General features: G+C 40.6%; 1 protein-coding gene across 3 annotated transcripts in view; it reads left to right on the top strand.

Moving 5' to 3' along the window:
- The window catches only part of METAP1D (methionyl aminopeptidase type 1D, mitochondrial), a 45,032-nt gene extending 29,544 nt beyond the window's left edge, over positions 1 to 15,488 (top strand). For 2 of the 3 annotated variants that reach the window (XM_048309517.1, XM_048309516.1), the window contains exons 4-10: positions 15 to 163; positions 836 to 878; positions 4,639 to 4,802; positions 13,300 to 13,397; positions 14,044 to 14,091; positions 14,974 to 15,052; positions 15,188 to 15,488. In XM_048309517.1, coding sequence (XP_048165474.1) covers positions 15 to 163; positions 836 to 878; positions 4,639 to 4,802; positions 13,300 to 13,397; positions 14,044 to 14,091; positions 14,974 to 15,052; positions 15,188 to 15,266 — 660 coding nt within the window. In that variant the 3' untranslated portion in view covers positions 15,267 to 15,488. Of the gene's footprint in view, positions 1 to 14; positions 164 to 835; positions 879 to 4,638; positions 4,803 to 13,299; positions 13,398 to 14,043; positions 14,092 to 14,357; positions 14,461 to 14,973; positions 15,053 to 15,187 lie in introns of those variants that run through there. The other variant, XM_048309518.1, reaches the window with a different exon arrangement.
- Positions 15,489 to 15,713: the final 225 nt, after the last annotated feature.

Raw genomic sequence — 15,713 nt, 5'->3', positions numbered from 1 at the left:
GTTTGATATTTTAGGTTGGCATGACAACTGAAGAAATAGATTCCATTGTTCATCATGAAATAATCAGACAGAATGCTTATCCATCACCTCTGGGCTATGGAGGTTTTCCAAAATCTGTTTGTACTTCTGTAAACAACGTGGTATGTCATGGTATTCCTGACAGGTATTTCCTCAATAATTTTCATTTTACAACCGGGAATTAAAATGTTAAACTGAAATTAATAAATTGTATTTAATATTGAACATATTTCAGCTTAACTAAATGTTGTATGTAAATGCATTGTAGATGCATGTTACCACATGATGCTGATAGCTGTTATAGAATTATGCATGTGAAATAGAAAAAAAATATATTATCCTGTTTGTCCAGACACTTAAAGAAAAACAGCGTATTGCATTTTGAGTTTAGTGTGTGGGGAAAAAAAAACCAGTACAGTCTGATTTTTTTTTCATCCAGCAAAATAAGTATAGGCTAAGGAATAAATATATTTGAATTTATGTGGGGTTTTTTTTTATATTCGCAATACATTCAGCTACTCACAAAGTAAAATATGAACCCTAGTGAGAGAAAAAGAATAAATATAATGGTAGATTTTTCAGGTGTTGATATGTTTTTCTGGTAGTTGTTTCTCATTATTTTATATTCAGCTACACTTGTTCTCTAGGTAGTCAGAGCTGAACATTAAAAATGGTTATTCTGTTTGCTTCTGCCTTCCTCCATCACAAAATACCTACCCCTTGATTTTTTATGTATGTGTCATTAGGTGTTTATTCTTATATTCCCTTTGTTGGGAACTGTCTGTCACCATTATTTTTTTTTCTGTTTATGTTTCAGTCGACCTCTTCAGGATGGAGATATTATCAACATTGATGTCACAGTGAGTAATTCATATAAAAAATAGTCTTTGATCAACTTTAGAATCACTAGTAGCAACAGGAAGAATAGTGGATTGGAGATGGGGGATGCACAGATGGATGTGCTGTTTACTTCTGAGCCAAGGCACAAGCAGCTGGTTTCCTTTTCTGTTTTTAACTGTGTGTTTATTCCAGCTAGACTCAGGCCTGACTTGAATTTAGGACTGGAATCAGATGCACTGAGATCAATGTTGGCCTAAGTGAAATGTCAACCCAATCCTGCTATGTGTCATGTTTTTGAGAAGGTGTAATTGTTATTGATCCACTGTGTAGTTAATGCAGAGCACCATAGTACTGGGCAGCAGCTGAAGATAGATATGTATGAGATGAGCTAACATGAAGAAAGCCAGCATTTTTCCTTCACTCTGCCAAGATTGATCTTCCTCTTCCTGCTGATTTTGAGTGGGGCCTGACATTATCTTACTCTGTCATTAGAGGCTACATTGGCCTGTGTATGTCAGTCTATTTGGACAGCAACTCTTTTGCTAGCAGTGTTCCCTACATTTATTAAAATCCCCGAAGGTAGTGTTGTGTTCCATTTCTGGTATAAAAGCCCTGAACCTTTTGAGCAGAAACAGAAATAGTGTGATATAACCGTGACTTAATATTTCCAGGGAATCATCAATTATAGCTATTTAAATAAACACGGGCTGGGTTTTCCTAGGAGCAAGAAAGCACAGGAACTGGAAACCTAATTCTCATTTCATTTATGAAAAAAATATTTGTGTCTTGCACAAGTTTTTTTTTCTTTTTGCTGTGCATGTTTATATTTTTCTGAAGTGCTATTTATTTCTAATATGAACACAGAGGTTTTTGAATCCCACCATTATTTTGCAATAATATGTCACATACAAGGGAGTAGAATCTCATAGAAACAAGATTTTTAAATCATTAAAGAAACTATTGGTAACTTGATACTATTTTCATACTGGCAGAGTGAAGAAATCTTCAGCAGACCTACCTCTGAGCATGAGATTCAAGCTTTCTAAAATATTTTTTCTATTAAAATTAGGGTCAATAACCTTTTTCCCATTATATACTCACATGTGATCCAGAACCGGGTTTAGTTTGGCTTGGGTTTTTGATCTTTTTAAATTTTCCATACTTTCTAATAGTAGAATTCTGGCTATCGGGTTTACACAGTGCAGTCTAGCATTTTTAAACTTTAATTTTGGCCTTCATTTTTACTTTGGTGAATTGGTGTTGCTTTGCTCAGTTTATTAGACTAAATCAGTTTGTAACACCTAAGGATTTAAATCGTATTTCTTTGTACCTCCTTAAGGTTCATTTTACTTTTTGTTCAGTCTGTCAAGATAATAATGATACCTTAGAGTAGTCTAGAGTCATATCACAAATCCTTTCCATTATAAAGTAAATGAAATATTTCTGTATTAACATAGTGTGCATATCTTGTCCACTCTGCCTCACAAATGTCTGACTAAATGTTAGTGGCCTTTTTGAAGACATAGGTTTATGCCTTTCATCTACTCTCATAAAATAAAATAAATTGTGACATGTCTGTGAATGTGAAGATTCCTGCAAGGATGGGAATTGCTGACTATCTTTGTAAGATTTTTTTTTTTTTTTAATTTAAAACTGAACTGTGCCGTGTGTGGTAATTGCTTAGTCCAAAACAGCTGAGGAAAAAATACTACTTTTCGGCATTATTGACTGATCTCTTAGCTTATTTTTAATGAGCAGAACTAGGACGTTTCACAGCTGGACAGAATAAAAATCAAAGTAAATATTGCACAACAAATTGTTTATAATTGTGTACAGGTTGTATAAAGTAATTAAATAATACTCAGGTTAAGTGTAAATACCTAGCACTATGTACAAATTATCTGAACAAAAAAACCCATTTTAGCACAATTAAGATGATAGCATTTCATAGATGAAATACAAATTTCATAGGCTTGAAACACATAGACTTGAAAATGCATTTTAGTATAGAGACAACCGTGTTATCCATTACTGGATCCTCAGAATAGTGCAATTTTCAGCCTATTGTTACCAGGTTAATGTTTCTTACAACTTGGTCTTTCACTGAATTTTAAGGAAATAGTATGTTACAGTTGCTGTGGTTGTAGTTTATTAACATCAGAAATATGTAATTGCAGTGGATGGGCTGCAGTAAATATTATTATTGGTTTTGTTGTTGGGTTTTTTTGTTGTTGTTTGGTTTGGGGTTTTTTTTTAACTCTCCTATGTTTTAAATCTGTGTTTGCTTTTCCAGGATGATGATGTTTAATTTTGGGGGTTTGTGTGTTTTACTTGCTAGAGCTAAGAACAAACTAGTTCAGTTTAAATATGAACTATCTAGTTTAAAACCTACCCAATGGGCATTAAATACAAAAATAAAGATTTTGTGGTAGTCTGAACTGGCAGAGGAAGGGGTAGAGCAGAGGATTGCAGCTGCTTTTTGCTGAAGTGGTGGCAACCCAGTTAGGCCCTTGCTGGCACTCACCTTTCTTTAAAATACCCCTTGCTCCTAGTGGCCTGCATTTTCTTTACATTTCAGCCTGAAGACAAACCTGGCCTTGGGATAAACTGTCTGTAGCGTAAGTTTTTTGGAGTTGTGGGGCTTTTTCAGTTTGGAATCAACCAAAAAGAATGTGAGTCTTTCACAAATAGTTTGCCAGTGGCAAAAGTTCAGTGGTTTGAGCTTGGTGAGTAATTAGTTGTAGAAGGATATTTGCCACTGTTTGGGGGAGAAAAAATGTTTTAGAAGATCAAAACTGTGCACCGTTATAATTTGTCTTTTTGTGGGGAAATTTGACTTGGTCTTACAATTATGGGCCTGCCTGCCATGGTGCAGAGCTGCAAACCCCATTTTAATGGTGTGTTGCAAAGCTCCATAGTGCATAGCCAAGATTTCTTGTGCTCAACAGAGAATTTCCGGAGAGCTAACATTTAAAACCTATGAAATGTTAAAAAAAAAAAGAAAGAAACAATGTGTATTTAATTCAACAGCATGTTTCATTTTCAGAACATGAAAATTTTCAGTGCCACAGTAGTATGTTTATTCTCTCAAAATTAATCTCTGGAAATCAGAAGTAAAATCCAATGTTAATGCCACATTGCCGCTTAAAAATGAGATGAAAGAAAACCTGCAACAGCTGATGATGGATTTGGTCCATGTGTTCCATGGGGTTCACTCTGGTTGTTGGTAGCAGGGTATGGCTCTCAGCTCAGAGCTCCAGCGGGGGCTGCTGACTGCAGACTTACATCTCCCTGCCAGCTGCCAACAGGTTCCTCCGTGCCCACGGCCAGCGCTGGGGCTCAGTGCCCTGCCCCTCTGGGGTGCAAGCAAGTCCCTGGCTACAGGGGCAGGGGCCAGGATGGGTGGGCACCCGACAGCCCCAAGGCCCCCTTCAGCCCACCCATGGCCCCCACCCATCTTCTCACAAACAGCCCAGTTGTCCTCATGTCCTGTAGCTGAGCAGTGTCACTGTCTGGTGCACTGCTGGGTGCTGATGCGCAGCTTCTGCTTTTCTTGAATTTTTAATTGGCAGCATTGGCAACCCTTAGGCACCTTGCAATCTTTCAGGCTTTTTCTCTTTCCTTTGCAATGTTTTGCTTTTCCAGTCTTGCAAATATGACTTACCTGTCTATCAGTTGCAATATATATCTTGGTCCTAGAAAGAATGGATTTAATTAAGAAGACAATCTGTTTCTGGATGCAAAATGAGAAAATGTCTTTGCATTTCTGCATATGTTTAGGTGTATTACAATGGCTACCATGGTGACACTTCTGAAACCTTTTTGGTGGGCAATGTGGATAAATCTGGTGAAAAGTTAGTGGAGGTTGCCAGGAAATGTAGAGATGAAGCAATTGCAGCTTGCAGACCAGGGGCTCGCTTCTCTGTAATTGGAAACACAATCAGGTAAGCCTTATATTGACAAGTAAAAGGAGGGCTGGCAAGTGGGACAAAGGTTATTGGTGGTTTGGTATAAAGCTGATGACATGTTTTATGATTCAAAACCATCATTTCAGTCTGATATCAGTATGTGAACTGCCAAGATATAATGTTGTTCCTTGGGTAAGAGGTATTTTTTTTAAAGTGAATTACACTAGGGTCAGCAAAGATAACTGTAGAAAGAGACAAAGATATTCATAAAGTAGATTTAAATTAACAGATTTAATTTGCGGTGGGCTTTTGTTTATTTTTTATTTGTGTGTGACACCACACCACATCTGTCTAACAGTGTAAGACAGTTAGAAACCATTGTTTTCATTGAATGTTACAAAGGAATTAGTCAACATAAATAAGCTCTTTGTTTAAAAACTATGAAAATATTTAACTCGAGAGCTTCTGATCTTACAAAGAGCAGTGCCTGCTAATGTCACAGGGAAAAAAGAGCAGACATTCAGAGATTTTTCCCTATTTTGCATCTTTTCTAGCTTTCACATAAATGCAGTCATGACTCTTCTTCTGCTGATGGCTTTAAATAAAAATGCATCTTAGTCTTTTGAAGGTACCTATGGATTATTTTAAAATGTTTGCCAAAAAGAAGAAACAGACATATATCATATACATTTCATTAAGCAATACTTCTTCGGACTGCTAATGGTCCCAACAAGCTATTGAATTCATTCTGATTACTTAAAAGCTGCAAGGCTTAGTCACCTTGAAAGGATGCTGCTTTTTTTTTCTTTGTAAATCTTCAAATACTTTAAGAAAAAAAGAGAATGGCAAAATATCAGTTAGATATATTTATAGCTTTAAAAATATTGTAACAGAGTCTGAATCAAACTTTAGTAAAACGTCTCTGGGTTATATCTGAGAAGCTTTTATTGAAGACTTTGTATAAAATTGTGTTTTTGACAGTTTTAAATTATAGGCTAACTAGCCTGGAGAAAAAGGATAGTGTCTTTCTGTTCTTTCATAGGAAATGTTGAATCAGACCCCTACTGGGAAAAGAAATTTAATGCATATCTCACTATCTTACTGTCCATGAATATAATAGAAGTGAATTCAAAATGTAGTTTTATTTTTGCAAATGGGATGAGTCGATAGATGCACCTCATATTTTTGAACACCTAGGGTTCAACAAATTTACTGGTGGTGCTCTTGCATTTTAACAAAATTTATTCTTGAGTAGAAGGGGGCACAGAACACTGGATTCTTATTCAAGCATTCTATCGAGCTCTGCATTCATGGCTGTGTCTAAAGGGCATGTCAGCCTTTGATTCTCTCTGAGAGGTAATTATCCTTTTCCTGTCACGGAACAACAAATGATAGCTAACTACAGAGGCACATTTGCAGTAGTCACATTCATCAACTGCAAAAAAAAATTCAATTTAATTGTGCAACACAGCTGCACATAGGCTTTTTGAGCATTTCTGTTGTTCTCCCTGTCTTGCTATTCCTCCCTCCAGATCTATTTTTTAAACTTTTTTTTCTGGTTATTTTTTCCCCCTTTTTGTCTCTTCTTCCATTTTTACTCTCTGTACTTTCTTGTTAAAGTAATTTTCTTTTGTGGCTCTCATTCTTTTTTCCCCATTGAAGGCTATGAATGTAGAAAATTATCACAATTACTCATATAATTGAGCCTCTTTGTAGCAAGTGCAACTCCAGTAGCCTTTCTCCATCATGAAAATGGTTTCATTATAGGGTTTTTCATATTCTCTGACACCATCTACACAGAGGAACAGGCGTGCAGATGAGATGTACTAGGAACAGGGTAGATCAGTAAGGTCACAGTAGGAATAATTAGCTCTGCTATGGAAAGAGCATCTAGGCCTTTTACTGCTACATAAATGTACTGTCCATGGCTTTTAGTCACAAAAAAACTTACTAACAAATGGAGCTCCCGCCTACTACTTTGAAAAAAAGATTTGTATCAACACTACAATTTTCCATCATTAAGACTAATAACACAGAGCCTAGTATACATCAAGGGGAATAAAAAGAAAAATCTCACATTCAAGTGGCGGCTGGGTGCTGACCTTTGTTCCCTTTTTTTGTGTTCAACTTAACTCTTTACAAAAAAGAGCCACACGCCACACCAACATGCAGGTGAACTCCAGCTAGTGCTAGCAAAGCATGGCATTCAGTTGGAAAATCTGATAAATCTCCATGCAGGATAATGCATTTCATTACAGATTCACTACATTAATCCTAGCTGTTTTAAAAAAAAAAAAAAAGGAAGAAGAAGAAAAAGAACAGAGTTGAATGTGACATTGGATTTTTGCTGTGTTGGTACAGAGGTCAGTTTACTTGCAAAATGTAAATATATAGTCAGTGTCCCCTTTGCAAAGCAGATTAATTGAAGCTAGTAGCTGTTCGAAACTGCATATGAAATAGCAGGTCGTTAACTTTATTTCTCAAGATTTTATCGTGTTGACAATTTAAATGTGCTGATTTGTTTAGAACTACTTTAACACTGCCTCTGCTGAAAGATCACCATGGCTTGGTGAAGCTGTGTTTCAGGTTATTTGTCATTTGACATTTGCTTGCAGACAGACATGTAATACATACATATATACATCAAAATCTGAAGTTTCACAAGAGTTAGATATCATAAATGCCTGAGAACAAGCACCTACAAGCTGAAAACATTTAGGTCCATCAGAATGGAAATGTGTCCAGGTTTCTTTCATCAGCTTTTTTAGAAAGGTGCTCAAGTCATATGCAGAATGTATCTTAGGCACAAATAATCAGAATATTTCCTTTCCACAGTAGGTTTCAGAAAAATTATATCTTGGGGTAAGTTTGCAGTCAATATTCTGACATAGTCTTTGTTATGGAAGCTCAATAGCTGACACTGAGTATTTCATTGACAGCAGTTCATTCTCCCATCAGCTACAAGTTGCAAATAAAAGATTGCATGGGTTCGGGAGTTACCTTCCTTAGGAAAATTTGGGTCTTTGCTAACCCCTTTCTATTGAAGGGCATATCAAAACTATTGGTCAGTTGCAGTGTAAATGGAATTGGGCCCTATGGTCCATTTTCTTCTACTATTTCTGACATTTTCAGACAAAAATAAATCTAGTTTGGAATCTGCTTTTTAGACAGTGAGTCTAGGTGCATGAACGTGTTGTGAGTGTAGAGAGCTAAAAAACTTAAATGTGATGTTGTTAAATAAACCAAATTTCAACTCCTACAAAAAAAAATCGTAGCGATGAAAGTATTAATAAATGGTTTAAAATGTTTAACTCATAAGTATATGTTTTGATATTAATTTAGAACAATATAAAGCAGATTTTTTTAAAAAATCTGTTTCTATCAGATTATGCACATTTAAACAATAAGTGGCTCAGGCAAAATAAGTCATTTTAATGTCATCTGTGATAGATTTTCCTTGACAGCTACTGTAAATTACAATTACACTGCTTCTCTCTGCACTTGAAAGTAAGCATTGCAATAAATTATCTTTTATTTCAATCCATCATGTCTGCTTTCAGAAACAGAGAACCTCAAATAAAAGTTCAGCACTATTGTAAGAAAAATACAGTAATTTGTGTTCCAGTTTGAAACTAAAACGTACCTTTCTTTCAAAAAACAATTGTTGGCTTTCAAAAATATTACTAATTATACCTCAACATTTATTGTCATTATAGGGAATCCCTGAACTTGTGCATTCCCTCAGTCTAGGATTACTATTTCATAAAAAAACTATTTCACAAATATTTTCCCTGTAGAATTTTGTAATTTCTCGAATTAAATACTATGGTGCTATTCAAAGTAGATATTTTTATCACAGATAAGTATAGTTTAGGCTGATGCTGGTTTCAATACTTAAAAAAAAAAACAACAAAAAACAAGTATGCCATTCAGTGGCCATTTTGCTAATAATATATCTAAGACAGACATGATTACTTCTAATTTAATAAAAAAAAAAAAAAAGAAAAACAAAAACTCCCTACATAAATTATCGTGGGGCTGTTACCACTTTCAGTGTTTCTCAAGTATGTTCACTGCCAAGAAGTGTTAAGACAGATTTGTTTAACAGCTTCAGCCATTCGTGTCCTGCTGCTCTGCAGGACTGTTTTTGATAAAGTTTCATCCCTGGTAAGAGAAGCTGGCACTGTGGGAGAAGCATCCCTGGCTGAGAATCAGTTCACCAGGATGCTCATCCTTGGTAGCAGAGCAGTCTATGCCATCTTGTTGAATCAGTTAAATTCTTTCTTCCCTTGTGCCACCACAGAGCTCAGAGAAGTAGTTGCTATCAATCCTGAAAATGGGATTCACTTTTTTTCTTCAGCGAGTGCTAAGAATATTAGACCAGACCTACCTTGAGGAAAAAGTGGCAAAATCTGGTAAAAAGAAAAGAAAATGCTCCTCTAGGTGCTCCTAGAGGGTATCTGCACAGGACAGCCCCCTAACGAAATTTTTTCAACCTGCTTTTCAGCTTCTTAACAGGAGGGATTTATCACCCAAGAGCTCCTTTCAGGGAAAGCTTGAGTATCAGGGAAAGCTTTCTGGAGAGTCAGTCCTGCCTGTTCCTGCTTTGTGGCAATTTCCCTGTTAGGCTGCTGTCAGGACAGCAGTGCATGTCTCCACACTTATCCCTCCTTTCAGAGAATTAGCTGTTGTCTGGCAACATGGGAAGAGGATGCTCAGATGGCAACTGACACCCATCTCTCCTGTCTCCACTCTCTGAAGCATGATACCACCATATGACAGGCTCTGAATGGCTTCAGGAGGATAGCTTGGCCCTCAGTGATGTTCCTTTACCAGCTGCATCACTGCTGATCCATCCCAATGCCAGGCACTCGGCCTGGCTTTGCCATCAGCAAAAGCAAAGCAGCACTGCGGCTACTCTTGACACTGCAGCCACTGGGACGGAACACATGGCAGCAAAAAATAAAATCGAGTACTGGGCTCACTAAATAATTATGCTTTTAATCCTGCCCAATTCACCTCTGCCCAAATATGCAACGAAGATTACTATGTGTGATGATAAATTTTGTCAATGGGTATTTTTAACAATGATTATTCTGAAGAACCCTTTTTTTTTCTCTTGATGCTGTCTTGTGAGGTGTGCCTCTGCTGCCCCAGCGTTTGCTCTGGAAATCATTTGCTGGGCTGTGCCCCATGGACAAGGGGAACTGGCAGACTGGTACATCCTTTCCCACAGCAGATTCTGGGCGGCCCAGCTCAGCCATGCCAACCTCTGCCTCCTGTCTTCACTGCTTTACCACTTGCAGTCAGGGCTCCTCCAGCTGTCTAAGCTTATGCTGCCTGTTTGCAAGAAGCATCTGATGAAGCTGGGGCTGCAGTCTTGTAAGGTTGTCTTGTGGGAAAGCTGACAGGTCCTGAGCTGGGCAGTGAGACAGTGAGACCAAAATGTTGAGCTGTTGTCAGCAACAAATGATAAATGTGTGCAAAAATGCTCCACTCCCTGGCATCTTGATTTTTTAATCAGATTCCACAGCCTGGGAATCCTGCAGACTGGAGAGGCTAACCAAGACCAATAGTTCAATTCACCCTTCTCAGAGCTGTTTCAAAGTTACAGCCAACATGTACATTTACAGGATTACCTTTGCAAGTTGTAGCTAGGATTAGCACCTTTGGTTTTTTATGAAAATTGGGTGTTCTACTGTAACTCCACAAGGATGTAAGAGTTCACTAGGATTTATTAAATACTCCAGAGTAAAGCTAGTAGTTGTGGAGAGAAATGCCTCATAAGACCTTCTGAAACACATGCAAATACTGAAACCAGATTGAGAGTGGCTGAGTTTCATACCTGCAGCTTATTTTCTCCACAGTTCTTCTGTGTGTCACTTCAGGTCTGTTGACCATGTTACATTTTACGTAAAGAATACCAAGGCTGTGTATGTAGACAAGACGGAAGAAGGAGGGGCACGGTGTCTGTCAGTGTAGATGTCAAAGCCCTGTGAGCTCCAGGATCTCCTCCAGGATCCCCTATTTTGATCACAGACAGTAACCACTGTAGTACTGATGCAAAGAGAGTTGTTTTCAAGCTGTTTGGCAAGAAAGTGGTAGAATTCACCATTGAAATGCATATGAACCATTTCTTTGACTGCACGAGGACAGGATACTGTTGTAACACTGCCTTCTGCGTGCCCTGGTGCTTGCGCGCCTGGTGCCCAGCATGCAGCTCCTGCTGCTACTGCCACCCTCCTTGGCAGTAGCTGAATGCTGAGGATGGAGCTTCCCCTGCTCACTGGAAAGGATGTAGCCATGGTGCTCAGAATAGCTGCACAGAGAAAAACTATTTGTCTTGCTACAGAACATGGATTTTTCTGGAAGAAAAAATCCTGTAGTAATACAAAAAATGGCCATGCTCTGTCAGTGGTCAGGGGTGCCATCTAAGGACATCAGCAAAGCTGAACAGTTAGTGTGATTGTTTATGATTTTGCAAAAAGACTGGCAGAAGAAGGTGAAAAAAAACCTTATCACATGTTGCATTGATGGCTTCTCCCAATCTCTCTTCAGAGAATCACTTCACTTGTATGGGAATCATCATCTGCATTGCTCTGGGCTTGGTCACTGGAGATCTTGGATTTTGTGTATGTTTCTGAGGAATCTGGCTTTCTAACTCATCGCCATCCCTGTACTTCTTGCTTGGCCTTCAGCAGCATCATAGCATCATAAGCAGGCCCAGTCTCTGATCCAGATATGGGGGACATGATAGAAAGGCAGGGGAGAAAGTATTTTCTGTTTCTAGTAGGACTTCTCATTGCATAATCCTTCATGACTTTTTTCAAAATAATTGATGTATAAAGATTATGTATATATAAATGATTTATAAAGCCCAGACTTCGAGTGCAAACAAATGAAGCCCCAATTTCTAGCTTTGTCGGTAATCATTTTTGCCAGTACTTTGGAGTTTGGGGGTAGCTAAACCTGAAATTTCCATTCTTCTCCAAAATTAATGAAGAAATGTTATGAGCAATGGGTAGGTAAAAGGTAATATACAAATCCTGTTAAAACATGCTCTAAGGTCTGAACACTGCAGCCTTATTAACCAACTCTTCTCTCTCATTGCCATTTCACTGTGGTGGAGCAGCATGTCCCTCAATTGAGTGGCATTAAATTCTGGGACGATGACCCATGGGCACTGGAGCCAGCACTGCAGAGTCTGTGCAGCCTGGTGTGCAAAGGGGATTACTTTGTACAGCCAGCTGAGGCCACTTTGCACCTGGATAAAAGCTAGCCCATGGGGTTTAACAGGCTTTAATTTCTGCAACAGCATTACCTTTAGTTGAGTTTCTTAACTTTTTCTGTTTCCCACCTGTAGTGAAACTGTGAGAGAGCATTTTCTAAGATGTAAATACAGAAAAACCTGAAGTTCTTCAGTGCCTACCTTCATTCAAAATAAGCAAATGAAGTTTTTAATGTTACCGGCAAAATATCTTCGGGCTAAATGCCTTCCTGTCTTGCTCCTGTTTGATTTTGGAAATAGAGTGGGGATGATATGAAGGGACAAGGGTAACTTTCTTGTCACTTCTAATCTATCTCCAGATCTTCCTGAATCTCTGCACTCTTCTGGTTTGGATATGGGTAGGCCTCCTGGCTGAGCTGCCTCAAATCACTCTGTCCACCACTGCCTCCGCCACTGTTTGAGTACAGGGAGAGCCTGAAAGTGAAGCCTGCAGACATGGGGTGGGCCAGCAGACAGAGGATACCCCATGGATCTCCAGGTCCTCCAGTTTTGGGGAACTGGAATAGGAATTTGCTTTCCTAGCATGGATAGGGATCAGTGCCCAGCCATGGTCCTGCAGGCAATTCTGAGATGCTTCTCCCTGAGGCAGGCTATGAAAGGTAGGGCAGATCTCGCAGGCAGAACTGAAACACTGTAATTGTTATGATTTGGTTTTGCCTCTGTGTCGATAGGCTCATTAGAAATATATTGTTATTTAGCATGAACGTAGTTGCTGGACTTTCAATTCATTTTTATACTAAATGTTTGAAGTATTACGAAAGTGAAGTAGTAGGGGTCTTAACTCTCCCTGTTGGCAGCAGGAGCCTCTTCTCCTGCAGGAAACCCAGTGCAGGCCCCTGGGTATGCAGCCCAGCACAGGCTCTGCACTTGCAGAGAACTCGGTAGAGGCTGCAGTTTGATGGTGTGCTGGGGCCTTGGCTGCCCAACTTGGCAACTTTAGCTGTGCCATCTTAAAATGAGTTCCCAGTGTGCTTGTGGAAAAGGTTGCCCTCCATCAAGCAGGGAGACAACGCACTGCCGTTTTACTTAGCCAGCAGGGCTGGCACGGGAGCTACCAGCCTCTACTGGCAGGCATGTTAACTCTGAAACCTAACAATGCTCACCCATGCTCGCTTCAATGACTGTTTCGGAACTGTCGCAAAGTGGTGACCCAGTGTCGGTAGCAACGCGGTAGCAGGGGCTGGGGCCGTGTAGCGGGGGTGGTGTCGGGACACGCACCCTGACAGATCCTCTTTGCCCCCGCAGCTCCGTGGCGTGGCAAGGTGGCTTCCAGGTCTGCCCCTTCTTCGTCGGCCACGGCATCGGGTCGTACTTTCACGGGCACCCCGAGGTGTGGCACCATGGTAAGTGGCCCCCGCCGGCCGCGCCCGTCTTCCCCCGCGCCGCTCCGCTCCGCTCCGCTCCGCCCGGGCGATGAGAGGGATCCGGGGAGGGGGAGAGGGAGGGCGGTAAAGAGAGCAGAGCCCCCCACACACACACCCTCATCCCCACGCACGCTGCCGGTCCGGCGGGGCGGGGGATTGCCGGTGGGGGGATTGAATCCCTGGGAAGCTGGAGGGCATCCCCGGCCTCGTTTTCTGAGAGTCGCGCGGGTATTTTTGAGGACAAGTCGCTCGGTAACGGAGTTCTCGGGGCCGCTGAGCGCCGCGGACCGCCTCCTCCGCCCGCTCCGGGCGGCAGCCGCCGTGTCCCGCGCCTCCGCATCCCGCCCGCGCCCGAACCGGCAAAGTTTGTCACGGGGCAAAGAAAGATCTCTGCTGAAACATAAATCCCCCGGCCTGGACGGAGCCGCCGTCGGGGTGGTCTCGCTGCGGCCGGGCTGGGATCGCTTTCGGAGGGTGCTCCGGCTCGTAACAGGGCTCGGGTGCACAGTACCTGCGAACTAAAAAGGGGTTTAAACAAAGGGCTGGTTGCGTTCTCGTAAAAAAAAAAAAAAAAAAAAAAAAGGACCACAGATGCATAAACGCGTGTTTTTTTTTTCTTTTGTAGCCAATGACAGTGATTTGTTAATGGAAGAGGGAATGGCGTTCACAATAGGTTTGTAACTCTCTGCTATGGTTTTCTGTTAAAAAGCACACAAGGAGCAGCCCAGATCTGTAGCATTTCTTTATTGGGATATAGAAATAGCCGTGCAGACAGGGGGACGTCGGTGAGGTTGACCTCTTAGGGAACAGATTAAAATATCATTTTAAAAATGCATCAGAAACAATTTGGGTGAAATAATTTTCAAATTACAAGATTGAAAGAATGAAATGTTAATTATAAATTTTACTAGTATCTGACTCATATTTTTGGCAAGGCAGAGACTCTGCCAGCACACTTGATTTGAGGAGGGTGAGAAGGATGCGATCGAGTCCCCGAAGCCGAGCAGCCTGGTGGCACTTAGTCATTCGCTGCCTGCCAGAGCTGCTGTTGGGTTTGGGGACTGCGGCGGCAGTAACAGCCGGAGCCTCGCCCCGCAGACTGATCGTGCTCACTTCCAGTCGTGGAGGACTGCTGGGGGGAAAGCCCTCTTTCTCACTGTGTGGCTAAATGGCGCGGCAATTAGAGGGAAATAAGAAAATTGTTGTTTTGCTGATTTAATGAACATTTTAAGCCTGTTTTAAAAATTCAAATATTTAAAACTATCTGTTGTTTATAAATGTGGTTGGTGCTTTGGTTATTATCCACGGGGTCTTAATTAAAGCTTGATTAAAATTCCCTGCTTTTACAAAAGAGGAATGGGCAACTTCCTACCTTGCTATTTTGTCTTCCTTTTTAGTTCACATTTTAATGTGGCAAGAGAGTGCCAGCCCAGGGAGATGGGACCTGTGTGGAAGGGGAGCTACCTGCTGGGACACCCTCCCTTTCTTGGTTGTTTCACAATCCACACAGGAGTGCAACTAACTTTAGAATATATTTTTGTTTTTCTTGCTGCAGAGCCAATAATAATGGAAGGATCCCCCAAGTTTAAGATTCTGGAGGATAAATGGACTGCAATTTCTGTAGACAATAAAAGGTGCCTGATTTTGGTTTTTTGGTATTTCTTAAGACATGGAAGTCATCACTGACAGCCCAAAAAAACCCAAACAAATGAGTTTTCAGGCATGGTGGATATGTTTGCCCCCTAATAACTGCTAAATGTGAATTTCAGATCGGCACAATTTGAACATACCATTGTGATTACCTCAGAGGGAGCAGAAATCCTCACTAAACTGATGGAGGAAGCCTAAAGATGGAGCAAGGAGTGGAGGGACTTGCTGTACTTCTGGGATTTCAAGTTTCACTCGGGACAGAGAAGAGATTTCTGTAATTTCTATGGGGAATGGGTGCTGCATAAGTCAATCCAGGGGACAGAAAAAGCAATTTAAGGGGTTGGCTCTGGACATAGTTCTTTCTCTGTGTTACCTGGTGAGTATTTAATAAAAGTCCTTAGCTTTTTTGTGACCCTTGAAGCAGCCAAGGAGCATCTGCAAGTGGCAAAGGGTTTGGGTTATTTGGGGTTAGGGACAGAAAGCGGCTCCTCTCTCTTCCAAATCCTATGTGGGACAAATAGATATCAGATGATACGTCTTTAAGCAGCTGAGAGGACAGAGAAACATAGCATTTTCCCTTTATAGCTGAGGTATGGAGTCAATTTGTCTTCATTGCGATTAACACAGTGCTGTTTCCCAGATTGT

Source organism: Corvus hawaiiensis, chromosome 7 (genome assembly GCF_020740725.1).
Source record: "Corvus hawaiiensis isolate bCorHaw1 chromosome 7, bCorHaw1.pri.cur, whole genome shotgun sequence".
Lineage (NCBI taxonomy): Eukaryota > Metazoa > Chordata > Aves > Passeriformes > Corvidae > Corvus > Corvus hawaiiensis.
Note: the sequence above shows the minus strand (reverse complement) of the source record. Positions and strands in the feature narration are given on the sequence as shown.